At 41.9% G+C, this 27,122-nt stretch overlaps 2 protein-coding genes across 2 annotated transcripts in view; one reads left to right on the top strand and one right to left on the bottom strand.

Moving 5' to 3' along the window:
• Positions 1-18,503, bottom strand: part of PTTG1 (PTTG1 regulator of sister chromatid separation, securin) — a 46,860-nt gene extending 28,357 nt beyond the window's left edge. Inside the window, exon 1 of the mRNA XM_061188409.1 lies at positions 18,438-18,503. The gene's annotated coding sequence lies outside the window, so the exon portion shown is untranslated. The remainder of the gene's footprint in view (positions 1-18,437) is intronic.
• On the top strand, positions 1,284-7,463 carry FAM200C (family with sequence similarity 200 member C). The gene is made up of 2 exons (XM_061188404.1): positions 1,284-1,704; positions 5,632-7,463. Exon 2 carries the CDS (start codon positions 5,682-5,684, stop codon positions 7,461-7,463), a length of 1,782 nt encoding a protein of 593 aa, XP_061044387.1. The 5' UTR covers positions 1,284-1,704; positions 5,632-5,681.
• Positions 18,504-27,122: the final 8,619 nt, after the last annotated feature.

Below are 27,122 nucleotides of genomic sequence, written 5' to 3'. Positions count from 1 at the left end.
TTAACTCTAAAAAATGTGTCACCTAACATTTCTGGGCTTCTGTTCCCTCTTCTGTGAAACCTAATTTATTTTAGGAAGAATTCTATAATATATGAAATCATGTCTTATTTCTGTTTCCTTTTGGATAAAAGATAACATCTAGGACATTACTCAAGATATGAACTTTGACTTTATTATCTCAATTATAACTGCCTTTTGAGTGCTGGAACTATATAATGTAATTTTCACATGTTATCTCCTCAAAAGAATTTCATGGTGTGAGTAATGGGTGATATCCATATTTCACAGTAAGCATAAGGACTTAATGAGTCCTGGTGGTTTGCTCAAGTCCTAACAGTAAAAAGTGTTGGGGCCAGAACATAAACCCAAGTCTCTGACTCTAAAGCCTACTCCTTTCTCTAGCATTTAAGGCCCAGGTTTGTGGGCCAAGCTGGTCTTTTGCAATTTCTCTCATTGACAGAAACTTTAAGCAGGCTCTCAATGTTTTTATCAGGTTCACCCTCAATACCTGAAAATAAAGTATCTGTCCCACATTCTTTGACACTTCCCCCTCCCCCAGCCTTGTGGGATGCTTCTCCCAAGACTATACAGAAATGAGTAAAATGTGATTTCATTAAATACCCTCAAAATAGGAAAGTGGGCTATATTTAAGTTTGTTTCTTTCAACTTTTTCTCATTTCTACTTTAGGGTTTTTCTCTGAAATCTCTCTAATATGGGTTTATTTCTGTAGGAGTCTGTTGTTAAAAAGAATTTTAAATAAAATTTAAAATCGTTTCTCTAAGATGAATGATGATTCTTAGCAAATTCATCCACATGCTCTAATTAATGGGAAGTGGGGGGAGGGCAACGTGCATGGGCGAGAGGACACAAGCTCAGCCTCCACGTTTAGTATCTTAATGGAATGTACAGCTTGTCCCATTTGCCTGAATGTTTAATTTGTAAGTAGAATGCGCTCCCTTCTCTTTTTCCTCATTGATTCCACATAGAAAATGGTTAATTATTGAAGATTTACAATCGCCAAGCTCAAAGCCTGACACAATATAAAATTTTATCTGCAGTGCTTTAAAAAGTAGAACTATGTGGGCTTTACAGGGCCTTCCATTCCCGAGATTCTACGATTCATCCTTTCTGGCAGACACAATAAGCAAAAAATGCCCAGCTCCAAGTCCCCCATCTGAAAAGAAAACCAGCGCGCATGCTCCTTACTCAGGGCGGCGGGGCACTCAGCCGCTTGCCAGTGCGCCTGCGTGCCGGGATCCGCCTCGCCCGGTCTGCGGGCGGGAAGCCCCCCGGAGAACCCGGATGAAGCCCGGCACGGCTGGAGCGGCTGGAGCCGGGGACGCCGCGGGCGCTGCTGTCTCACCGCGCCCCGCAGGGTCCTGCTCGGGGGTCGGACACGAGGAACCGCCGCCTTGACTGGTTCCAGCGCCCGGAGGCTGGGCCCCAGCCTGAGCGGAGAGCGAAGTGGAGCCTGAAACGGGCGCCTAAAAGAAGCCCGAGCATCCCTTGGGCCTGCTCCTCTGGCTCGGAGACGTCGGGTGGAGACCGAGCAGAGTCTTCTTCCCGCGCCGCCGGCGTCCTTAGCTCGCCCGGGCCGCCTCCTAAACGCTCCGTCTTTATAATACACCAACAGGTCCTACCAGTTACGAGCTGGTGTTGTTTACATGCATTCTCATAATTAAACTTCCCAACAGTCCTATAAGGTAGGTACCATTGTCCTCCCCGGTTGAGGGACTGAAGCTTGGACAGGTCCCAGCCTAAGTGACAAAGCCAGGATCCCAGGCGTTTGCCTCTGGCGCATTTGCTCAGCTATTGCATTCCCGTCCCTTCTCTCCTGGCTTTTGCTCTTAACGATGTAAAATGTAATGATTCAATCCTCTGCCTCCCTGGACACCCGCACCTACCGTGGAGGGGCATAGGCGGTGGCCAGGTACAAGTTGGATTGTGTTTGGTTTGGGGTTTTAGGTTTACAACTGCACTTTAGTGTTGTCACTGCCGAAATAGATGTTTTAGCCTTCCTCAGGTATTTCTGTTATGTTAATGTTCACTTGTAACTGACTGTTTTTCCTCTAAATTGTGATGCTTTTTCGTATCTACCCTTCATAAATTTGCAAAACATTTTACTCTGTTACATCTGGTCTTTCATTCTGCATCTTCAGATAGCTTTCAACAAACTCTCAAAAGAATCATTCTAAAAACTAATTATGTCTATCTTAGTAAGTAAACCTTTTTGTTTATTTGACTGTTTATTATGGAAATTTTCCAGCATACATAGAGTGAGAATGGTGTAATGATGTGTACCCATCATCCAGCTTTAGCAGTTACCAACTCAAGGCCAATCCTATTCTGTTCCCACTCTGTTGTGTGTGTGTGTGTGTGTGTGTGTGTTTGTGTGTGTGTGCTGAAGTACTGTATTTCAAAGGAAATCCCAGACATCATTTCACTTGTAAATAACTAAGTCTGTATCTCTAACAAATGAAGACTGTTTTTTAACACAACCATACCATTATCACAGTTTCAGTTAACAATAATTCCTTAATAAGATGATGCTTTTTTAATGTTTACATATTTTAGAATATTGTGATTGCTAAATACCACAAAGGAGCAAGTGAAAATTGTGAGTTTCTAAAACACAAGAAAGCCTCTTGGGCGATAAGTTCAACTTTGAGGATCTTGAAAATTCTTGCTACCTATTCTCCCTTTTTGAGGGGGATGGAGAAGAATACTATAAATGAATTTTTCTAAAAATTCTTTTCCAAACAGGTTGATCTTCAATCAGAATATACTTGAGTAGCATGAGTAGCATAGTCAGAGAGGGGAACAATGGACTCTAAACTCATCCTATAATGATTTCTAGTGAGAAATCATTTGAAGTAAAGCTTTTTCCTTCACTCCCTCTGTTCCCCAAAATATACATAACAGAATACAGAAAGATAAGCATTTTTTATGCTTATGTCATCATTTTGTTATCAGTTAGGAGAGGTTCTAAACACAGTTGGCCCATAGTCTCATCACTTGATAAAGGAACGCTTAAGATCAACTCTAAACTGTCTTTACTGACTGGCAGACATCTTCCAATTTTAAAACTGACTGATAACAACCATATGGCAGATCAACTTCCTAGTTACATAGAAGTGCATTTTACAACTAGTCATTCTTGGCAGAGCCTCTAGAAAGCTAGTGCCTTAATATTCTTGGCTTACTTACTGTGATTTTTTTTTAATGGCCAAAGTGGGCATTTGGATTTAAATGTACTCCTGTTACATTATTTCAGCCACATTCTGTGGCACAGAACTCTGGAAATTTAGGGGATCACTTAGTTACGTGGGAGATAGAAATGTTTTCTAAGGTATATTTGAGTCTACCTGTGGATTACACCTTTACTCATTGCTAAGGAGGGAGAAAGAAAAAAAGGCATGTCTTCCTTTTTAGGTCCCTCAACTGTCTTTTTTTTTTTTTTTTTAATTTAAATTAAAATTTTTTTAATGTTTCATTTATGACTTTTCTTTTTTTTTAGTTTTTATTGGAGTATAGTTGCTTTACAATGTTGTGTTTCTGCTGTACAACAAAGTGAATCAGTTATACATATATCCACTCTTTTTTTAGATTTCCTTCCCGTTTAGGTCACCACAGAGCACTGAGTAGAGTTCCCTGTGCTATACAGTAGGTTCTCATTAGTTATCTGTTTTATATATAGTACTGTCAATCCCAATCTCCCAATTCATCCCACCCTCCCTACCCCACTTGGTAACCATAAGTTTGTTTTCCACATCTGTGACTCTATTTCTGCTTTGCAAATAAGTTCATCTGTACCGTTTTTCTAGATTCCACATATAAGCAATATTACACAATATTTGTCTTTCTCTTTCTGACTTCACTCTGTATGACAGCCTCTGGGTCCATCCATGTCTCTGCAAATGGCACTATTTTGTTCCTTTTGATGGCTGAGTAATATTCCATTGTATATATGTACCACATCTTCTTTACCCATTCCTCTGTCGATGGGCATTTAGGTTGCTTCCACGTCCTGACTATTGTAAATAGTGCTGCAATGAACATTGGGGTGCATGCATCCTTTCGAATTATGGTTTTCTCCGGATATATGCCTAGGAGTGGGATTGCTGGGTCATATGGTAGCTCTCTTTTTAGTTTTTTAAGGGACCTCCATACTGTTCTCCATAGTGGCTGTATCAATTTACATTCCCACCAACAGTGTAGAGGGTTCCCTTTTCTCCACACCCTCTCTAGCAGATTTGTAGATTTTTTGATGACAGCCATTCTGACCAGTGTGAGGTGAGGTGTAGTTTTGATTTGCATTTATCTAATAATTAGTGATGTTGAGCATCTTTTCATGTATTTTTTGGCCATCCATATGTCTTCTTTGGAGAAATGTTAGGTCCTTCAACTTTCATAAGAAGTTGTCATCAACTCAGAAAACGTAACTGCCTGTTAAAGCATTTAGTGTTTACTTAGCAACCTAGAATATCTGTAAGCTAGGAATTGGCCCGAGGATATGTTTCATTTCTCTGAATCTGTCTATGTACTAGGATGTGTATCAGAATCACCTGGACAACTTTATTTTAGATTCTTTTGTCCTACTTTTGGAGATGATGATTTATTGATTCTGAGGTGGTATAGGGACATGTATACTTTCAAAGGGGCTCCCAATGATTGTGATAGGCATCTCTTGTTAGAGATTACTGTTCTAGATACTATTCATAAGAATTATCTAAAATGCTTATTTAGAATACAGATTTGGGGCCCCTACTCCAGAGCTAGGGAATCAGAACATCTCAGGGTGGGGTCCAAGAATCTGCATTTTAGCAAGAGACTTATATGATTCCTCCATTTACTAAACTAGAGAACCACTGCCTTCTACATCCTGTTGTACTGTAATGAAGGCTTTTCTTCTATGAGAGAGCTTTTTCTGAAGTTTCAGTAACAAGAATAGTTGTGTTTCTCCTGAGCAACTTGTTTTGCTTTTTTATATGGACAGTGTGAATCATGGACTGATAGTGTGTACCCTGCTTCTGTGTCAAGGGTGGCTTGGTCAGACCTGTTTGAAATTCTCTGCTTAAGTTGTAGTCAAAGCCACTCAAGGATCAAATAGTTTTATAGACCTGTCTAATCCTTAACTATTAGAAAGAACTGGCCACCATGTCAAAATCTGCCCTTCCTTACAGTATTTAGTGAATTACTCCCTTCTCTATTCACTAGTTCATAACTGGGGGTGTGCATACATCCTTGGCATAAGATGCAAGGAAGGGGTGTTAGTGAGATGCCTTTTCTGGGGATACAAAATGTACCAGATTTGTTTGGAACATACATCATTGAAAACAAATTAAGCCATAACTGCAATTCATCAATAGAGAATTTATGGGTATTCACAATTTGCATTAGCCCTAATCTCTTGTATATAACTTACTGGCAAGGTATTTATTCCAGGGCTTTAGCTGTGACTTTGCTAGGTTTAAGTTGGACTGTCATGCTGTCATGGCTTACTTTGAATTGACATGTTGCAGGATATTTCTTGACATGTACACAGATGACTGGATGGCATGTGATGTGGCTTTGTTTTAATTCAGTTAGCCACTGGTTTTTAATGTCTGGGTTATATTTTACTTCCAAAGCAAAAAATCTGCGACACCTCTGGAATACTACGTGAGAATTTTGGGGTGCCATGTCGAAGAAACGCAAATGGGATGATGACTATGTTCGTTACTGGTTCACCTGTACAACGGAGGTTGATGGAACTCAGCGCCCACAGTGTGTATTGTGTAACTCCGTATTTTCAAACGCTGACCTCCGACCATCAAAACTGTCTGACCATTTTAACAGACAGCATGGTGGTATAGGTGGGCACGATCTCAATAGCCTGAAACATGTGCCAACACCATCTGATCAGAGTGAAACCCTGAAAGCTTTTGGAGTTGCATCTCAGGAGGATACCTTACTACAGGCATCGTATCAGTTTGCGTATTTATGTGCCAAGGAGAAGAATCCTCATACAATAGCTGAAAAATTAGTGAAACCTTGTGCACTGGAAATAGCACAAATAGTTTTGGGACCAGATGCACAAAAGAAGCTTCAGCAGGTATCCTTATCAGATGATGTGATCCATTCTAGAATTGATGAAATGAGCCAGGATATCTTACAGCAAGTTCTAGAAGATATCAAAGCCAGTCCTCTTAAAGTGGGTATTCAGCTTGCTGAGACAACAGACATGGATGACTGCAGTCAGCTAATGGCATTTGTGCGATACATAAAGGAAAGAGAGATCGTAGAAGAATTCCTGTTCTGTGAACCATTGCAGTTAACAGTGAAAGGAAAAGATGTGTTCAATCTGTTCAGAGACTTCTTTTTGAAGCATAAGATAGCACTCGATGTATGTGGCTCTGTTTGTACTGACGGTGCCTCTTCTATCCTAGGAGAAAATTCAGAATTTGTTTCCTGTATGAAAAAAGAGGTACCTCATATCGTGATCACACATTGTTTGTTGAACCCTCATGAACTTGTCACAAAGACATTGCCTACAAAACTGAGGGATGCTCTTTTTACTGTGGTGAGGGTAATAAATTTTATCAAAGGGCGAGCTCCAAATCATCGCCTGTTTCAGGCTTTTTTTGAAGAAATTGGAATAGAGTATAGTGTTCTCCTTTTCCATACTGAAATGAGGTGGCTTTCCCGAGGCCAAATACTTACTCATATTTTTGAAATGTATGAAGAAATAAATCAGTTTCTTCACCACCAAAGCAGCAATTTAGTTGATGGCTTTGAAAACAAAGAGTTTAAAATTCACCTAGCATACCTTGCAGATTTATTCAAACACCTAAATGAACTTAGTGCATCTATGCAAAGGACTGGAATGAACACAGTGTCAGCTAGAGAGAAGTTGTCTGCTTTTGTTAGGAAGTTTCCATTTTGGCTAAAGCGAATTGAGAAAAGAAATTTTACCAACTTTCCTTTTCTTGAAGAAATCGTTGTTTCAGATAATGAAGCATTATGCATTGCAGCTGAAATAACAGTGCACCTGCAACAGATGAGCAACTTCTTCCACGGATATTTCTCTGTTGGAGATCTTGATGAGGCAAGTAAATGGATACTGGATCCATTTCTTTTTAATTTGGACTTTGTCGATGATGGCTATTTAATGAAAAATGATCTTGCTGAATTACGAGCTAGTGGCCAAATCCTAATGGAATTTGAGACAATGAAGCTTGAGGATTTCTGGTGTGCTCAATTCACAGTGTTTCCAAGCCTAGCAAAGACAGCTCTAAAAATCCTTATACCGTTTGCAACTACATATCTTTGTGAGTTGGGATTTTCATCACTTTTGCATTTTAAAACAAAGTCCAGAGGCTACTTGAATATGAGTGATGACATCCGTGTGGCTATTTCAAAAAAAGTTCCTCGTTTCTCAGACATCATTGAACAAAAACTACAGCTACAGAAGTCACTGTAAGCTGATAGACTTTTTTAATGTATAATTTTTAATATATTCTTAATTCCATTGTAAAATTAAGTTATAATTCTGTCTCTTTTATATTTATGATATACCAAATCCTTTAAAAGTTTAGCATTTTTAACTTTTAATTTTCACGTGAGACGTGAAATATGTTTTGAGAATAAAACCACAAGCAGCAGAAAAGATTAAGTGCTGCTGATACATAGGATTCTTCTAAGTATCTGTTTAACCTTTTGATGTGACACATAAAAAAAGACACTCGAGCACTAGAATATCCAAGCTAAATGGTACAATAGGCTACGAATAGAGCCAAGAGAAAAAGACCTCCCAGAACATGCATCTCATGTTAAAAGTCAAAGGATGAAATGACAGACTGAGTCCTCCCATGTCCTTGAGGGTTGTTTTGGGGAGGTTAATGAAATCAGAAGAGGATTATGAAATGTTATATGAGAGAAGGGATGATCCTAGTTAATGTAAGATTTATTTTTAAATGTATTCTTTGGAGTTAGTCTCACAATGTCCATTCCTCTTAGTTCCTATGCTCTAAATTCCATGACTTTAATAAACATCCTAATATCCTGTTAGTCACTCTTTGTCTTCTTTTAAATTACATCCAGACTCCAAGTCATCAGGGCTGCTAAAGAGGAGATCCCAGAGCCCTATTTGAGAGATTCTAATTTAACTGGTCTGGACAAGATTAAGGATCTTCATTCTTAACCAGCTTTCCATATGGTTCCGATGGATTCTTTGATCCTCTCACCTCATCTTATTTTTCCTACACTTATTTTTCCTTTACCCCAGTTTCCTCACTTATTTTACACCTTATGCTGTATGCATTTTTCTAAGATAGTTCAAAACTTTTGAATGGATCAGAATATAAATAATAAAGAAATTGACATGAAGTCACTGTAGTAATTCAGGGCCACCAAAAAGTTCCCCATGGGAATCTAGGTTAATATACTTTCCTGGATGATAATTTGGCTAGATTTATTTTTAAATGTAAATAAACTAACATTTTTTATTTCAAAATTTAATGTTTTATCCAAGTACAGTATGCTCAAGGCTGGAGATGAAATGAGTCCTATAATGAAAAGCCACAGTCCCCTTCCTACCCAGTTACCTTAACCATTTCTGCTTTAACATTTCATGGTCCCACCCATATATCTAAGTAATATGTTATACCAAATACATAGGCCAGTTTTGATTTATCAGATTTAGAAGTTATGTGTTGACTCCTCTAGATAACAGGTAAGGACTGAATTTATAAAACATCCATCTCCGCTCCTACTACTGCCAATTTTTTTGTTATGATAGTACTAATTTTCACTCCTCTGTTGATTCTTCATAGCCCTTTGATTGAGGATTTTTCCCTCTAGGAATTTATCACATGGAAAGAATCAGGGGTATCCACAAAGTTTATAAGGTGGGTAATCATAGCACTTTTGAAATTTTTTTTTTAAACTTGAAGGGGAATGAAGTCCAACTATCAAATTTAGATGCCACTTGAGTACACAAATTGAAGTTTATATTTCCTGCACAAAACTAAACTTTACCACTGTCCATCAAAATGCTTTATCAATAAATATAAATACATGCCTTCTTTCCTATAAAAATATAGTTAGAAAATGTAAGTCCTAATTTTTCCCAGTATAATCTGACATCAAGAGCAGTGGAGGAAATTTCCAAAGCTAATACAGGAATAAGTCTGGAAGAGTATGTATAAAGTTTAATATGTGTGCATATCTAAAGATAGGAAAGAAGTAGGAATGGGAGCAAGGGTATGAATGAAGCCTGGGACCTAACAATACAATAGCAAGATTAGGATGAAATGCCAAAAGCAAACGACCCGAGATAGCCAGTCTTTTGTTAGGTCCACTACAGTTTTCTCTTAGACTGAATTCATTAGTTTCTGCTCTGAAACAAAAACCCAAAGGACACTTTAAAGGAAATGGCTAACCGAGTTTTTAATTCTTTTTCAAATTCTACAACAGTTCGTTTTCCCCTGATCAAATGAATGAGACTGCTGTGTCTGATAAAATGAAGAGGAAACTTAGATTTTTTTTTTTTAATTTAAAAGATCTCCCACAGTGGTACATATATTGGCATATATAAGTCCTATGTGTTCGTTTCTTTTTCTTCCAAGGAAGACATAATTGTTTTTCTTATATTTTCATAATATGAGGTCGTCGATAAATTGCAAAAAGGAGTCAAGACAGTATAAATAATAATCTTTATGACCAGCAGATGTCACTCTCAGTGCATGACTGGTTGAAAGCAAACTTACTCTCATTACAGATTTTCCCAAATACCTGATTTTAAACATCTCTAGAAAAGGGATTAGTAGCTCAAATTAAAAATGCCCCACCTGAGCCTCTGGTGGTGACAAAATTGGTGACAACTCTCATGGAGCCAATAACTACCAGACTGCAAGAAATCATTGAGAAACAGTGGGAAAGAGAAGATAAAAAGGGCTTTTTGCCTAAAACTGACTTGACCACTTGGATTTTTGACATCTTGGCTGCTTTCCTAAGCCACCAAAAGCCACTTGAAGTGAATGGATAGGTCAGTGTTTTCAGACAATCCAATGGGAATCAAAACCAAATAGACATATACTTTTAAAGGGTGAACTTTATGATATATAAATTATATCTCAGTTTTTTTTTTAATAGGGTCTGGATATTTATAGTTTAACTAAACTATAGTTTATTTATATTATAGTCTTTAGCATTAAATTATACCAAAATATTGTAAGCTTGGCTTTAATATCTACCAAGCATTTAGAAAAATTTGAAGCTTTCGAAGGCTACCTTAATTTGAAGGACTGTATAAGGTAATTGTCAAATTCATTGTATTTTGTACTTTATCTTCTGAGAGTACCTTCTGAGAACCTAAGGTTATTTCCCTTTCGTTTCACAGTTTTGTCTACATCTTATTCTAACACAGAAATGGATTCCAGTCCTGTCTCAGCTACTTACTAGCAGGTTAAACTCGATAGCCCTCAGCATATAGGAATCAAGAGGTCTGGCAGACCCATCTCTTATTTTGCCCTGCTCAGCATTGATTCAATCATTCACTTGCTTCTTTTAATAGCACCCTTATTTTTCTTTAAGGGACTTTCCTTACCCCACTGTCAGTCTGTATGGCCCCATCCTGGCTAATTAGAGTCAGCTCCAGTACTTTTGCTGGAATTAATGGGAAAGATGCTATACTTGCTAAACTAGCAGGATGTGAGTCTGGAGCTTCCAGTGATCAACCTTGCTGCCAGAGGGTGAAGCCAACAGAGACAAAGCCAAGAAAGGGAAAGAGATTCCTTATGACATTGCTTCCACATCTAAATGCAGTCATACTTTTTTACTTTTCGGTTATATGGGCTAATTCCCTCTTTTGCAGTTTCCTGTCACATGCAACCAAGAGACTTACTTCATATACTTGGTTTCCAATCTTACTTACTATGAATGGCTAATGGGAAAGTTTTGACTCCATTAATTTTACTATGTGATTTTGGACAACTCTTACCTGTCCTGGGCCTCAGTTTTTCTCCCCTATAAGATGAAACAGTTAGACAAGTTTTCTCTAGAGAACCTTTTCATTTTTTTCTACAGAGGTCGTATTTCATTCGCTTAATTTTGGTGGTGTGACATAGTAGATAGAACCTTTCCTAGATATAAACAGAAAAATAGACTTTTTGTTGTTTATTTTTTTGTTCTGTTTCGATTTTTTTTTGTAATGGCATCAGCTTGGCTTCTGGAGCAATCACAGTTCTATGTATCATTTCCTTCTACTATAATTTTGGAGACTTTCGCCCTTTATCAGGCTTTTTATTCTGGTACTGACATTTACCCAAATTTTCAAGAGACCTTATCCCTAATGCTTTATTATGAAAGGTCTCAAATGTACCAAAAAGTTGGAAGAGTAATACAATGAACACCCATATGGCTGTTTTCCAGATTCAAAAAGTGTTAACATTTTGCTATAGCTATCTGTTTATATAAATGTATAGGTATCCATTTATCAAACAGGGTCCAGTAAGATCAGAAACTGTACCAATAATTAAATAAAAGGAATCTACAGTGAAGAATCATTGGCCAGGTATTGGAGAACTTAATAGGCAAAGGGGGATACTGAGGTGTCACAGAGATAATAAATGCAGGAAACAGCATCACTAGGGCTACATGAACAAGAAAAGAGGCTGGCATTATTAAAATGTGAAAGCTTGGATGAGGGGTCCCTTGGAAGTGAGACTCCAGTGTCTGAGGAAGAGGCCCTGCCTGACTGGTATTACTGTCTTAGGAGCTCAAAAGTCTGAAGAATGGGTGCCAGCCTGCAGATGCTGCCATCTCTGAGCATGTAGGATGAGGCTGGCTCTGGAAGTGTGAAAACACTGAAAACTTAAACCAACTACTGCTCCTAAACTAACTCTCACTGCCAGGGTGAAGAACCACTGCAGAGAGTATACTGTCAGCAGTAGGAAGCAAATGAGGAGGGAGTAAATCCCTGGTCCTTCCTCTAGGTTTCCACCATGTCTCTTGCACCCCTTATTTGCAGAGCCTAACAGAAAGCTAGGTGACAAAGAAATGTACTTTGTGAGGTCCCAGCCCCAGCATGACAAAGCAGATTACAGGACATATAGAGGGTGGGTCTGAAGCTGAAAGACAAGAGCTTGGGTAACCAGCACAGCCCATCTCTTTGGCCGGTCATCCTGCTATCCATAATTGAATTTCTATACAATAAACATAGGTTTGTGGTTCTCTTAAGATGTAACTATCCTCTGTACAGATACAGATGCTCTTACCTTCTCTCCAGAGTGAGGAAACACAGTCTCAGCTCCTCAAATTTAGTAACAGTGCCATTAATTATTTTGTTGCCTAATGACTAGCCCCAACCACCAAGGTTTTTTTTTTTTGTGGGATTGAGGGGGTATAGAAGAAGTCTCCAGAAGTCTCCAGAAGTTGCATCTATCTCACTGTTACAGTAAACAATGATAACAAATTAATACAAACCACCCTGAAACTCCTCAGATACACGGTTAGGAAGCGACACTGTTCATCAGGACACGCCATGCCTTGACCAGACCAACTTCAGGCCCACTGGCATTAACCCCACAGCACAAGCCAAATACAGTCAGCAGCAGTATCAACTCCCAGTTCTGTGGAAACACTGTTACGTCCCTTGGTGAAAGCATTCCTCCCTTGGGAACCGAGACTTCCAAAATATCAAGAGTCAGTCACAGCAATGGGAAGCAAAAATACTGTGAATTATTAGGTGCCCATCCCTTGATTCCCAGACCAATGTATTCTGGCTTGAGGGATTAAAAAAAAGAAAAGTATATTCATAGGTTACCAATTCAAAGCACACTTTCATCCTACAAGATAGAACTTTATCTTTTTAGATTCTTTTCTCCCAGTTGCAAGTAACTGAGTATTAAGTAGCTCATTCTATCATTCTAACAGACCAGGTGCCTCTGAGTGATGAAGTACATGACAAGACCAATAAATTCCATAGGTGTCAGTCTGTTGCCACACTCTGTTATGAACTGAATGTGTTCACCCCCAAATTCATATGATGAAATCCTAAGCCCCAACGTGTGACATCTGAAGATGTGCCTTTGGGAGGTAGTTAGGTTTAGATGGAGTCATGAGGGTGGGAGCCTGGCCCAGTGGGATTAATGCCTTTATGAAAGGCTTGCTCTCTCTCTGGTGCATAAAGAAGAGGTCATGTGAGCACACAGAAAGGTGGTGGCCTCCTACAAGCCAAGAAAAGAGGCCTCCGAATTAAACCTACCTTACCACACCTTGATCTTGGATTTATCAACCTCCATAACTGAGAAGTTTCTGCTGTTTAAGCCACCCAGTCTATGGTATTTTCTTATGGCAGCCCAAGCAGACTAACATACACTCCTTTGCTACTGCTTGATAAGATGCAGTGTGGTGCAGGATACCATGACACTTAATAAGGCTGGAAGAAGTACTAAAGACGAAGCCACATCCAGATTGTGTCTTTTCCAGTGAGAGTAAACAGCTGCCCCTTCCATGATAGAAGGGTTCTAATGTAATAAATCTGCCACCAAGTACCCATAACAGGGGCTAAGCATTGGTCTCTGCTGTTGGCAGGTCAGGCACTCAGCGGGTCAATCTTGGTGGAGGGAAGTCCATGTTGTTGAGCCTCCATCCTTGCCAATGTGGCCATTCTTGTACGTGGGTCCACAGGGCAATCATTAGGATGACTGGAGAGAAAGGTTAATAGCTGCGAAGTACATCACCTTGTCCTCTTGATTATTGAGAGCTTCCTCTTTGTTAATTTAGGTTCAGCAAGGCCATCAGGAAGTCTCAAGCCAAGTCAGCTGTCACAGAGACCCACATATCCCAGGAATAGGCCTGCCCTAGTATGCCTGCCACTCTCAGTCATTTTCTGGGAGCAGCCCATGGGAAGTGTGAACCAGCCCAGGCGCAGTCGTGAGCATCAGAGGGCAGCAGCTGGGGCTTTGGTTAATTGTGTTCCCTGTAGTTGTATGTCTGCAGAGTATATTCTCATGGTTGCACAGAGTCCTTTGGTGAGCATTCTCCCAGAGCACAATTATCTTCAATTCTCTGCCCATCGTGAGAGGTCCTTCCGTATATCTCACCCCCAGACCTTCTTGTCACTTGTCTTCTAAGTCTTTTCTTTCCAAGACCCTCACTACCCATCAAACCGTGAGTAACTGCCCTTGAATACTAGAGTTCAGATCTATACTTCTGGATAGTGGTCAGTTTAGACATGGTAGACAACCAAATGTACTGCTCAAAATTCTTCTCCCTGGGAAGATTTCCCTTCAGTAGTATCTTTCAGAGACATACCTGATTGGAGTTGTAGTGCTGCAGGAGTTTTTTCAGCAACCAGCTGATACGAGCATATTGGGCAGAATAAACTGTAAACCAGGCCTAAATTTCTTCCTCCTAGTCAGCAGAATAGCTAGCACTACAGCATGGGCCTGCTGCAGAGCCTTTTGGTGCTCTGGTCTCCACTCAGAACTGGCAGCGTTATGGGTCAGAGTGACACCCAAATGGGGTATATGTTGCCTCCAAAAGCCAAAAAGGCCCATCAAGCATTGTGCCTCTGTTGTAGTGGCAAGAGACGCAAGGTAGAGCAACTTGTCTTTCACCTTGAAAGGACTACTGCAATATAGACAGCATTGTATTACAATAATCAAACTTGTTAAGAAACTAAGATCTTAAATTATTCCCACCACAAAAAGGAAGTGATAATTATGTGACGTGATAGAGGTGCTAACATCACTACAATCGCAATCATATTGCAATGTATAAATGTATCAAATCAACATGTACACCTTGGGCTTCCCTGGTGGCACAGTGGTTAAGAATCCGCCTGCCGGGGCTTCCCTGGTGGCGCAGTGGTTGAGAATCTGCCTGCTAATGCAGGGGACACGGGTTCGATCCCTGGTCCGGGAAGATCCCACATGCTGCAGAGCAACTAACCCCATGCGCCACAACTACTGAAGCCCTTGTGCCTACAGCCTGTGCTCCCCAACAAGAGAAGCCACCACAATGAGAAGCCTGCGCACCGCAACGTAGAGTAGCCCCCGCTCACCGCAACTAGAGAAACCCCGCACGCAACAACGAAGACCCAATACAGCCAGAAATAAATTTTAAAAATCAGCATGTACACCTTAAATTTACAATGTTATGTCAAATTATATTTCAACTAAAACTAGATAAATTTTTTAAAAAGGAATGGACTATTGCAACATGCTCCAGACCATTAGCACATCAGAAACTTCACCAAGGTGGATGAGTCCCTGAATTTTTATGAGGTTTATCTCCCACTCTCTGACTCACATGCATTTTACTAAGGCATCTAAAGTACTTGCTTCTACCTTCTTATCAGATGCCATCTGTATGTCATCAGTGAAGTGGACAAATTTGATGATCTGTGAAATGTCAAGATGATCAAAATCTCTGCAGATTAGATTATCACAGACATTAAGTCGATGTAGCCCTAGGGCAGAACTGTGAAGGTGATCTCTTGGTTCTGCAAGGTGAAAACAACCTGCTTGCGGTATTCATTGAAATTGATATAGAGGGGAAAAAAGTATTTGCCAGATCACTAATGGTATACGAGTTGCCAAGGGTTATGCTGAGTCTCTTTCGTAGAGATACACATCTGGAACAGTAGCTGCAACTGGAGTCATTATCTGTTAAGTTTACAGTAATCCATAGTCAATCTCCAGATCCAACAACCTTCTGCACAGGAAAAGCAGGTGAATTTAAATGGGGATGTGACAGATATTAAGCCTATGATGGTGGCACTAATCCCTGCAATTTCCTCCAGGAATGTGGTGTTGATTTTGGTTTACTACCCTGGTAGGGAAGGGAACTTCCAGGGACTTCTCCTTGGCCCTTTTTATCATAATAGGCCTCACTCCATGGATCAGAGGGCAAATCTGGGGGTTCTGCCAGGAATTGAGCATATCTATTCCAATTACACATTTAAGAACTACAGATATAACCACTGGGTTAACAGACCTACTAGGCTCTCTGTAATTTTAGCTTGGGCCAATACTTCATTCATTACCTGACCACCACCAGTTCTCACTTTGACTGGTGGACCATCGTAGTATTTTGGTCCCAGGAATTAGCATCAATTCAGGGCCAGTGCCTATTATTTAATCCCTAAAAGATCTGAGGCTTTCCTTTTTTCATAATAGTGAGTCACCTATTAAAGACTGCAGGTTTCTGGGGTAGTCTTGGAGGAAGTCTCTAGTATATACTTGTGGCAGTGTCGTGGAGTTCTTAAGGGAACTCAGCATGTCCTTCAATCAAGGGGCTCTGGATCTGACAACTGGCTTAGGTCTGGAAACTGGAGGAGAGGTTATGACTCTCTCTGTAGTGACTTTAGTCAGATTTCTGGGCACCAGCCCTAGGGTTTTTCGTTACATAGATCAAGCAATGTTTTAGTAGACTATCTATTCCATTCCTAGATCTACTGTACCATTTTGCTACTGTATTAGGGTTCTCCAGAGAACAGAATCAGTAGGATTGACTGACTGATAAGAAGGAATTGTCTCACATAATTATAGAGGCTAGTAAATCCAAAATCTGCAGGGTGGGCAGTAGGCCAGAGAGCCAGGAGAGCCAATGCTGCAGTTCCAGTCCAAAGACAGCCATCTACAGAATTCTCTCTTGCTTGGGGGTAGTCATTTTGTTCTATTCAGGTTTCCAGCTGGTTGGATGAGGCCCACCCACATTTTGGAGGACAGTCTGCTTTACTCAAAGTCCACCACGTTAAATGTTCATCTCATCCAAAACATCCTCACAGAAACACCCAGAATAATGTTGGACCAAATACCTGGGCACCTGATGACCCAAATTGACACATAAAATTAACCTTCACAGCTACTATCAACAATCCCTGTGGATCAAAACATTCTGATTTCCATTTTGTCTCTGCTGGGCACTAAGGGCATCCACCTTCTCTCTCATGACTGAACACTGCCACTTGGCCTCAGCTACTCTAGATCCTATCGACCCCACTGAAATCAATGAACTCATCTCAGTGGCAGCATCTTCTACCATCATACAAGCCCACAGAGAAAAGCCACCACAGAGATTTCCAAGGATATCGGTGATCTCCTCACTAATGTATTGCTCAATACCTCAGGGAAGGAGTGTCCTCTGGGCCCTCTTCAACCATATAGTTGGGGGGGGGTAGTGGGTGAGGGAAGTTCAAAGGTCACACGTGATAAGTTTACCAACATTTCTATCTCCCCAAGTCTTTTAATTCCTTTCTCTACATTGTGCCAGGTAAGTTCTGGGATCTCAAACTCATTATATGTAGGTCACTGTTGAGTTCAAGTTATCCAAGTAAGTAAATTCTTATATGAGCTAACATATTAAAATCCAGAATCCCTGATACATACACCCGTATCAGTAAATTTGGCCTGTTACATTCTGCCTTTTTCCATCTAATGCTCTTAGAATCCCATTCCCACATATATTCACCAGGTTTCTGCCTATATAAATTAGAAAAGTCTTGCAGTTCTTTTGGATTATAAATTCTTCCCTCCAGGTTCAGACTTTGTACTTGTTCCCTTGGAATATGCTGGATCTGACCCTAGTTATGGGTCTAGTGGCAGCAAGGAGTGGTGGGTTAGGTCTTGAAGAGTACAGGCATCTCCTTGAAAGTCCTTTGCCTCAGGTGAGGGTATTACAAGGACTTCAAGCAAAGGAAACCTAATCTCAGACACAGAAGGCAAAGGCACAGAAGGCTCAGAGTGACTTAGGGGTTCAGGTTCTCAGTTTCATCTGTGTCCACGGATATGTCCTCATTCCAAGTCCTGGGGACACTTTCCCAATCCTCATCCTAACTTTCACTGAGAGACATAGGCTGTGAACTCAATTTACATGAAATTCTACAACCTTCACAATTAAATCTTGTGAATTTGCAGCTCTATCAGATTTGCGATACTTTCAGAGCTGCCACAGAATCTCTCCAGTTCTCTGACCAGGACTTGGGCTGAGACTTTAAAGGGCTGAGTGTGTTGTTTTCTTTCTGTACACACTCCAGAGCACTCAGAAGGAGGCATCCCGCCCCACAGTCCCTGTAGTCATCATTATTCCCAGCAGCCACTTGGTCCCCCAAGGTACCTGCTTCAGGAGGTTCTTTATCACAATAATCTACAGCCAATAATTAGATTAATCAGGGCCACTCCATGCCATGAGTTACTAGCATCCCATTTCCATGACAAGGAGCTCAACATTGCATTCAAGTCTAAAGACAAACCCAAACACCTAAAAAAAGGGTCTGTTTCCTGAGACTCCTAGTTCCAATTTCTGTATCAGTCAAGGTTCAGTCAGGAGACACAAACTCCACCAGTTACTTTTGCAGAGAAAATTTAATATAAAGAACTGTGAACCAGGTATCGGAGAACTGGAAAGGTAAAAGGAATACTGTAAAAAAAACACAGAAAGCACTTACCATCCCTAGGGCTGGGAGAACAAAGGAGAAGAGCTCGGGATTAATAGAATTTAGAAGCTTGGATGAAGGGTCCCATGGAGCTGGGTTAGAGAAGGCATTTGCCAGCTGATACAGGTATGTCTGAAGACAGGCTGTATTCTGAGACTGTGGAAAAAATGTAAACCTAAACCAGCTGCTCCTACAGGAAATAACTTTCATTCCCAGGGTGAGGAACTGTTGCTCGGGCGAGGCTGAGAGCAACAGGAAGCAAAACAGAAAGAAGCAAGCTCTTTGTGGCTCCTCTAGACTTCCAGCCCCCTTCTAATGCCCCCTATTGGCAGACTAACAGAAGGCCCGCTGGCAAAGGAGAAATGTGATTTGCAAAGTCCCAGCCCTGACATCACATAGCTGAGTTTGAAGGTAAGACTATAGCTTAATAACCAACTCTGTTTTGGGGTGTGTTTTCTGAACCATTTTAAAGTAAGTTCCCAACACCATGTGTCTTCTCCCCTCCATACTTCAGCATGCATCTTCTAAGAATAAGGACATTATCCTATATAACCACAAAACCATTATTCACACACAAGAAAATTAACAATAATTCCCTAATATGTCTAATAATCAGACCATATTCAAAGTTCTTCCAATTGCCCCCAAAATATTTTTATTCCTAATTTTTTGAACCACCTTTTAATATTTCCATGACATTTAACATTTTAAAGAATGTCCCACTCTCTGAATTGACTGTTTTCTCCTGTGGTGTTTAACTAGTTTCTCTATTCCCTATACTTTCCGCTAATCAGAGGTTAGGTGTGAAGGCTTAATTATATTCAGGTTAAAACCCTGGATGTAGGGCTTCCCTGGTGGCGCAGTGGTTAAGAATCCGTCTGCCAATGCAGGGGACACGGGTTCGAGCCCTGGTCCAGGAAGATCCCACATGCCGCGGAGCAACTAAGCCCGTGAGTCACGACTACTGAGCCTGCACTCTAGAGCCCGCGAACCACAACTACTGAGGCCCGCGCGCCTAGAGCCCGTGCTCCGCAACAAGAGAAGCCACCACAATGAGAAGCCCGCGCACTGCAATGAAGAACAGCCCCCGCTCGCCGCAACTAGAGAAAGCCCACGGGCAGCAACGAAGACCCAACGCAGCCAAAAATAAATAAATAAATCTTTTTTTTTTTTTTTTTAAACCCTGGATGTATCATATAATGTCAGGTTTTATGCCCTTGGTAATGCTAAATTTCCCTACTTGGTTAACAGAGTGGCCGCCACATCTCTCCATTATAAAGCTATGTTTTTCCCTTCGAGGTTTTTTAAGAGTGTGTTTTATTTTTAATATGTAAAACAGGCATCTGGTAAATTGAGACAGTACAGTGAAGGCTGTACCTCCCACCCCATCTCAGCTCCACAGTTCTCCTCCAAGAGGCAGCCAAGGCTACCAGGTTACATGTCTTTAAAGTGTGGTTACACATAAACGTGTGTGTGTGTGCAACCTTTTTTCTTCATAAGCGGTAGACACACTCTTGTATGCTTTAATGTTTTTAATTTTTTATCATACCCATAATAAATTAAGTGGATGAGACATGTAGAGTTAAGTGTCTTCTGAGTATTATTTAAAAGAAATCTGTAGAAGTCTTTTAAAATACAAGATTTAGAGAAATTAGTCTCCTTCCACTTCACAACAGCTAACAGATAACACATTTCTTTCTAGCCACTAGCTAAATCTCATTTATGCAGTTTCATCAAGCCTCATTTCCTCAGTCTGGGATTTCTGCTTTTCACCTCAGCCAAAAGGCAGGGATAGACCGTACATTTCTCATATTCCCTCCCAAAATTATGCTGGCAAAGCATGGCAAAGCCTTCATTTCTACACTCATTCATAGGCTACTTTCTCTAAGCTTGATTCTACAAAGCACAAGCCTCTAGACCTTCTTAGCAGAGCATCTCCCTCAAATCAAATGTCTGTTCATTTCTGACCCACCTACTGAGTTGAGAAACCTCATCAAGAGAGGTTTTTACATGAGATTCCAAAATGAAGTCTCTCCAACTGAAGCCTTTCAAGCTACATCTGGAAACTGGTTGGATCTTTTCTGGGTCATTTCCCGTAGAATATAAGTGACGTCTATTTTGGTCTGACTTCATTTGCTCTGGGATTGTAGCTGTCTCAAGGCCTTTAACTCTTCCGAAACCTCAGGCCAGAAGAGCCTCTTATAACTCTCTGGTTCTTCTTTTCCTTCCCGTGAAAACTACTCTGCTTGTTGAAGCCCTCTGCCCAGCTAAACATCGTCTAGAAGAAGGAACTTATGCCTGGGCGAGATCTGAGCTCTCATTCCAACTCTGCCCCTCGCCCACTGTGTAACCTTGGGAAGATGGCCCTGCTTCTGGGCCTCAGCTCCTTCAACTATACAATGCGGAAAATACTTGTCCCAAACTTGGAAGACTGCAAGAGACTGCTCTTTGAAAATGTTTTTTTAAAAAGAAAGTCTATAATTGTTGGGGGTTTATTATTATTAGCTGCCTAAACTCTCTGCCACATCCCCAGATCTGGCTCATCCACCAGAGCAAAGGAAGAATTTCTAAGAAGTGCAATACAGCATTTCTTTATTTTTTATTTTATTGAGGGGAGGAGTGTTGAGTAAGTAAAAGATTTCCATTGTTTTAAAAATCAAATTGTTCAGGCTTCCCTGGTGGTGCAGTGGTTAAGAATCCGCCTGCCAATGCAGGGGACACGGGTTCGAGCCCTGATCCGGGAAGATCCCACATGCCGCGGAGCAACTAAGCCCGTGCGCCACAACTACTGAGCCTGTGCTCTACAGCCTGTGAGCCACACTACTGAAGCCCGCGCCTAGAGCCCGTGCTCCACACCAAGAGAAGCCACCGCAATGAGAAGCCCGCGCACCGCAACGAAGAGTAGCCCCCGCTCGCTGCAACTAGAGAAAGCCCGCATGCAGCAACGAAGACCCAACGCAGTCAAAAATTAATTAATTAATTAATTTTTTAAAAAAAATCATGGTACCAGTTTTCTTTAAAAAAAAAAAAAAAATCAAATTGTTCCAAAAGACCTAAGCGAAAAAATACGCCTCTCTCTTACTGCTGTTTTCCAGTTCCTCTCTCCAGAGACAACTTCTGCTGTTACAATTTTTTGTATATCCTCCTAGGGATAAATTGTGTTCATACATCCATGTGTGTCTGTGTTTTCCTCACCTCTTCGTTTTTTAATTTGAATGGTAGCAAACTATACACACTGTTCTGCTTCTTATTTTTCTCACTAAACAATATGTCTTGAAGATAATTCCATAATAGTACAAAGAGTTCTGCCTCTATGTATGTATGTATAATGATTTAATTAGTCCCCTATTACTTGGCATTTAGATTGTTTCCAGTCTTTTATTAGTTCAAACAAGGTTGCAATGGATATCCTTATGCACACTTCCAAGACAAATTACTGGAAATAGAACAGCTATATTAAAAAATAAGTTGTGGGACTTCCCTGGTGGCGCAGTAGTTAAGAATCCGCCTGCCAAGGCAGGGGACATGGGTTTGCTCCCTGGTCCGGGAAGATCCCACATGCTGCAGAGCAACTAAGCCCGTGTGCCACAACTACTGAGCGTGCGCTCTAGAACCCAAGCGCCACAACTACTGAGCCCGTATGCCGAAATTACCGAGCCCGCGTGCTGCAACTACTGAAGCCCGTGCACCTACAGCCCGTGCTCCGCAACAAAAGAAGCCACCGCAATGAGAAGCTCACGCACAGCAACGAAGAGTAGCCCCCGCTCACCACTAGAGAAAGCCTGCGCACAGCAACGAAGACCCAATGCAGCCAAAAAAACAAAATTGTGTATTTTAAATTTTTATAAATCTGCAAAACTTTCCTTACAGTTCAACTATCATCTTGTTTCATTCTAAGTGACACAGAGCAGCCGGCCTTCACTCCAACATCATGCTCTTTCCATGCAAAGGCAGCAAGTCCCCTCTACTAACAGCTGTGTCCCAGTGCTGCCACATTAGTAAGACCCCATCTGGAATTATCTCATTCTGGAGACTTCACAGCCCCAAAGTCCCTTGTTGAAAGTAAGCATTGACAACTTGGATCTTGGCCATTAGCAGTTTGGAATGATTCAACATCATTTTTAAACGCTCTTTTGTACCAAAACCAGAGAAAGGAAAGGTTGAAAAAGACATACAGGAAGACTAGGAAGGCCCGCATTTTAATAATGCACGTAAGTCAAAAGATCTTGGACTTTGTCTTGACTCCACAACTGACTACTAAGTCACTGAAGGTCTCTGGACCTCTTTGTCCTTGTGTGTGAAATGAAGACCATGGACCAAATTATTTCTCAGGACCCTTCCTCCTCTGAGCTTCCGAAGACTCACATGCAGCATATGTTGGGGGCACTTGTCTTCCCAACCTCACCATATTCAAAAAGCAAGAGATGTCATGAATTAGTACATGATTAATATCGAAATGGGTGGTACAACTGAGAAGATTTAGACAGTGGCACGCTGGTAAACAGGCTGAGGTGGGAAAAAGAGAACCTTGATTTGTAGCATTTGCGGATTTCCGTGGTGTAATTTTTCTCACTATGATGATTTCAAATGGCAGCATGACATCACTAAACTCAAAGTTGGGAAGAGAGGCACAGAATTGGCTGCTGGCTCCAGAAAACCAACAATTACGGATTCAAAGCAAGCATTTTCTTCAGACTGTCCTGTGTTGAGAGGATTTCATGAGAGAGGAGAGATTTGAACCAAGCATTGAAGGAAATTACATTAGGACTCTTTCCATAGTAACTGACAGAAACAATCCAAACTAGCTTAAGGAGAGAGAGAGAATATAAGAATGTGAATGCTTTAGCACAAGTCTCTGAACTAAGGGCTCTAATAATGTGGTCACAGAACTCTCCCTCCACCTCTCAGTTCTTCTTGAATCTGCTCCTACTTGTGTACTGATGTCATTGTCTCCTGCCATAAGCAGGCTCTCTCCAAATGGCAGGCTTCCTGCCGGTGGCAGCCCAGGGCTCTGTACTTACAGTTAACAATTCAGAAGAAAAGAGTGCCCTGTCATGGAAAGCCCATGGAAAGACTGGCTGGCTCTGCTTGGGTCTCACGTCCACCATCTGGGCTCTTAACTGGGCACAGGAAAGGGTACCTGGTCCACACGCCTGGGCAGGCAGAGCACTCTTCCTCTACCACTCAAAACACATGAGTCATCCAGTACAAATTCCCCAAAGGACAGAGGGATGCTGGACAGAGAAAAGCCATGCATTTCTAGTAGACATACGGGTAAGGCTTTGTGGAAGAGCAGGTAATAGTTAGAGGGAACTACCTAAGGGGAGGTATAGAAACATAAAAGTTAAAGGTGCATTCAGGAGCCAGCAAGAAGACCACCTGACCAAAGGAGGGCTACCCACGGGGCAGCAGTTCTCAAAGGAGGGCGATGTTGCCCCTGTCGGGACATTTGGCAATGTCTGAAGATATTTTTGGTTGTCGCAACTAGGGGCAGAGGCGTAGTATTGTCATCTAGAGCAGCGGTCCCCAACCTTTTTGGCACCAGGGGCCAGTTTCGTGGAAGACAATTTTTCCATGGACCGGGGCGGTGGGGAGAGGGGGATGGTTCAGGTGGCAAAGTGAGCGATGGGGAGCGGCAGATGAAGCTTCGCTCGCTTGCCCACCGCTCACCTCCTGCTGTGCGGCTTGGTTCCTAACAGGCCGCAGACTGGTAGTGGTCCGGGGGTTGGGGACCCCTGATCTAGAGGGTAGAGGCCAGAGGTAGAGACTAAACATCTGACAAGGCACAGGACAGTCCCCACAAGGAAGACTCATCCAGCCCCAGATGTCAACAGTGCCGAGGCTGAGGAACGCCGTCACATAGGAAAAACAGGAGACATGTCTGGGAAGACGTCAAATCATAGAGGGCTTTCAGTTAGTGAGGCTACAGAAAGGCTACGGAGTTGAGGCATTATCCTATGACTGTTACACAGGGAGCAGCAGGAAGATGCTGAGACAGGTTAACGTAGCTCTTATACGCTCTGCTCCTTCTGCTGACGCCTCTCCCCCCCTCCTCTGCCACCTTGGCACAGCTGGCCCTTTTTTATCCTTTGCGGCTCACCTTAAAAGTTACCTATTCGAGCGATCATCCCAGATCTCCCAATCAAAATAAGTTCTCTCGCAGGCTCCACACCATCATTCTCTCCCACAGTTCCCTCTTCTTTTCCTTCATAACTCTTACCACAGTTTTGAATTCTGTGTTTGAGTGCTAGTAGAACATCTTTCTTTGCATAAGCATCATGGAGACAGAGACCTTGGGTATCTGTTCATGACTGTGACCCCCAACATCACAGTGCCTTGTACACTGTAGTTGTTTGATACTTAATCAATTCATTAATTGATTTGAAGCTTGATTATAGGATCGAAGAGGGGCTGAGGGTAGGAGGTGGAATTGAAAGAGGAAAAGAGGAAAGAACAGCAATCCTCTGGATTTCTTCCCTGCTTGTTCTGCTGTGCACTCATCTCCCTTCTCTGACTTTTCCGGCACCTATAGTTCACAGCATGACATATCAGTTAGGGTTCAAGTGAAGAGACAAAACCCTTCTAGCTCTTTTAGGCAGACACGGATTTAATAAAGAGAATCAAGTGAGTTCAGAATCAGGGCACAGCAAGTTGTGCCTGGGCCTCCAGGAATGAGTCCTAGAGCATCACCCCAGTACTGACCACCTCCCCTCCCCTCCCCACCCCACCCACAACCTGGAAGCAAGAGCTCAGGGAGCCACTGGCCCAGGCTCTGGCTACCGGAACACACCACCTTAGGTGTAATCAGAGGACCGGGAGCTACTGCCAGAACTCCAGAGCCGTGCTGTACCTTTTGGGTCAGCCCCAGCAAAATGGAGTCCTCCCAGGCTGCTGTCTCCTCTCCACCTAACTCAACTGGTTTTTCTTCCTAACTCAGTTTTGAGTTCAGGTCTTGCACAGCACACAGGACTAGCTAAACCTAAATCTCAAACAGGAACCCAGCAGCAAGGAGCCTAGAAAACAGGTTTTTAGCTTTCTGGCCTCTGCAGTATATATAGGAAGGCACACTCAACAAGAGGCGTGGAACAAGCAAATCTACCCCATCTGGCATATGGCTGCCCCTGCCAGACTGTAAACTCTCTGTGGCCATCAATGTCATAATGTATCCATGTTCTCTAGAATGAATGAAACTGTGGAATAAACTGAAATGAATCAAAGAGGGAAAGACTTCTCATTTTTTATAACACATTGTACCTTTCCTATGACACGTATTGTATTTTGCATCTTACAGTAATTCGTGCTCACATTCATTTTCCCTGTAGACCAGAAGTTCATCTCCTTGTCTCCACACTCATAATAGGTAATACATGTTTGTGGACTGAATAAAAGACATAAACAGGCTACTGGGAAGAAGTCCTGAGCCCCATTCTAGCTTGAAGCAGCTCCTGAAATAGCCATTTCATGAGTATTTTGGATTTCCTGCTCTGTGATGCCATCACCACTGCAAGGATCCACAGGACAAGGCCCCAAGGGGGAGCTTCAGGGGACCTGGGTTCCAGGACTCCTCCAAAAGCTGGAAAAACATCTGCTCCCATTCAGCCAGCCAGGAAACATTTATTTACTGGGTGCTGAGTGTGGCACCACTGCCTTTCCCTATACTGTTCATTAACCATTTTCTTGCCAATAAGGGCGTGCCAGTGATTTCAACTTGTGTCGCAGTGGAGTCCCATGGATAACACATGGAGATTTTTACTCTACCCTAGGAGAGGGGCTTTCCTGAGCCCTTTACATTCTGAATGGCCTCCCGGCATCCTAAGCCCGGATCCCTCACCTTTTCCATTCCTGACACATCTGGGAACAAACCAAGGTACCCAGAGGGGGTGGTGGACAGAGGTCCCCTTTCCAGCCACCTGTGAATTGACACACTAAACCCCACTGCACGTGTCATCTTTCAGTCATGTTTAGAGCTCTCACCCTCTCCCTTAGGCTCAACTGGACATCTCTTCCCCAGGCCTTCCCCTGGCCTCCCAGTTTCATGTTCAGTGTCTTCCTCTTCTGCAACACTTATTTCACATGAAACCATTTGTATCATCCTCACTAGACTCTAAGTTCCATGAGGCTAGGCACCAAGCCTATTTGGTTTACCTCTAGATCCCCAGCACCTAGCCAGGGACTGACACGTAATAGATGCTTATTAAATGTTTGCTGAGCCCACTAACTTTCATCCTCAAATAATATTTATGTAATATTAATAATAATTCTCTACATAGTTTGATTGCTTACCAAACATCTCTATGAGTGAGTGTCCCAACTCTAGGGGGAAAGACAGTGCAGGTAATATAATTATTATTCTTCCTCCTTTTCAGAAATGAAATACCACCTATGAGATAACTAACTTGTCTAAGGTGGTGGAACCAGCTTGAGAATTCTACTGCATATCTGCATTAAAATTCTGACTATAAACCTTGGGTCATACACCATCTGTTCACCTGATGCTCTGGCAGCCAAGTGAAATACTGGTAGCTAGTGGAAGAGAGCAGTGGAAGGAACAGGGAGAAGCAAAACCCAGGCCTCTGATGACTTTTCTTTCCTCTAGTGTCTGCTTGCTACCTAAACATGGTCACTCTGCCCATCTGGGAGCTGGGGTCCTCGAGCAGGGGCATGTCTCTAAACGACCTGAGGCTGGGCAGACAGTTT

This window comes from Eubalaena glacialis, chromosome 4, assembly GCF_028564815.1.
Source record: "Eubalaena glacialis isolate mEubGla1 chromosome 4, mEubGla1.1.hap2.+ XY, whole genome shotgun sequence".
NCBI classification, from domain to species: domain Eukaryota; kingdom Metazoa; phylum Chordata; class Mammalia; order Artiodactyla; family Balaenidae; genus Eubalaena; species Eubalaena glacialis.
This window is presented reverse-complemented; position numbering and strand designations above follow the sequence as displayed.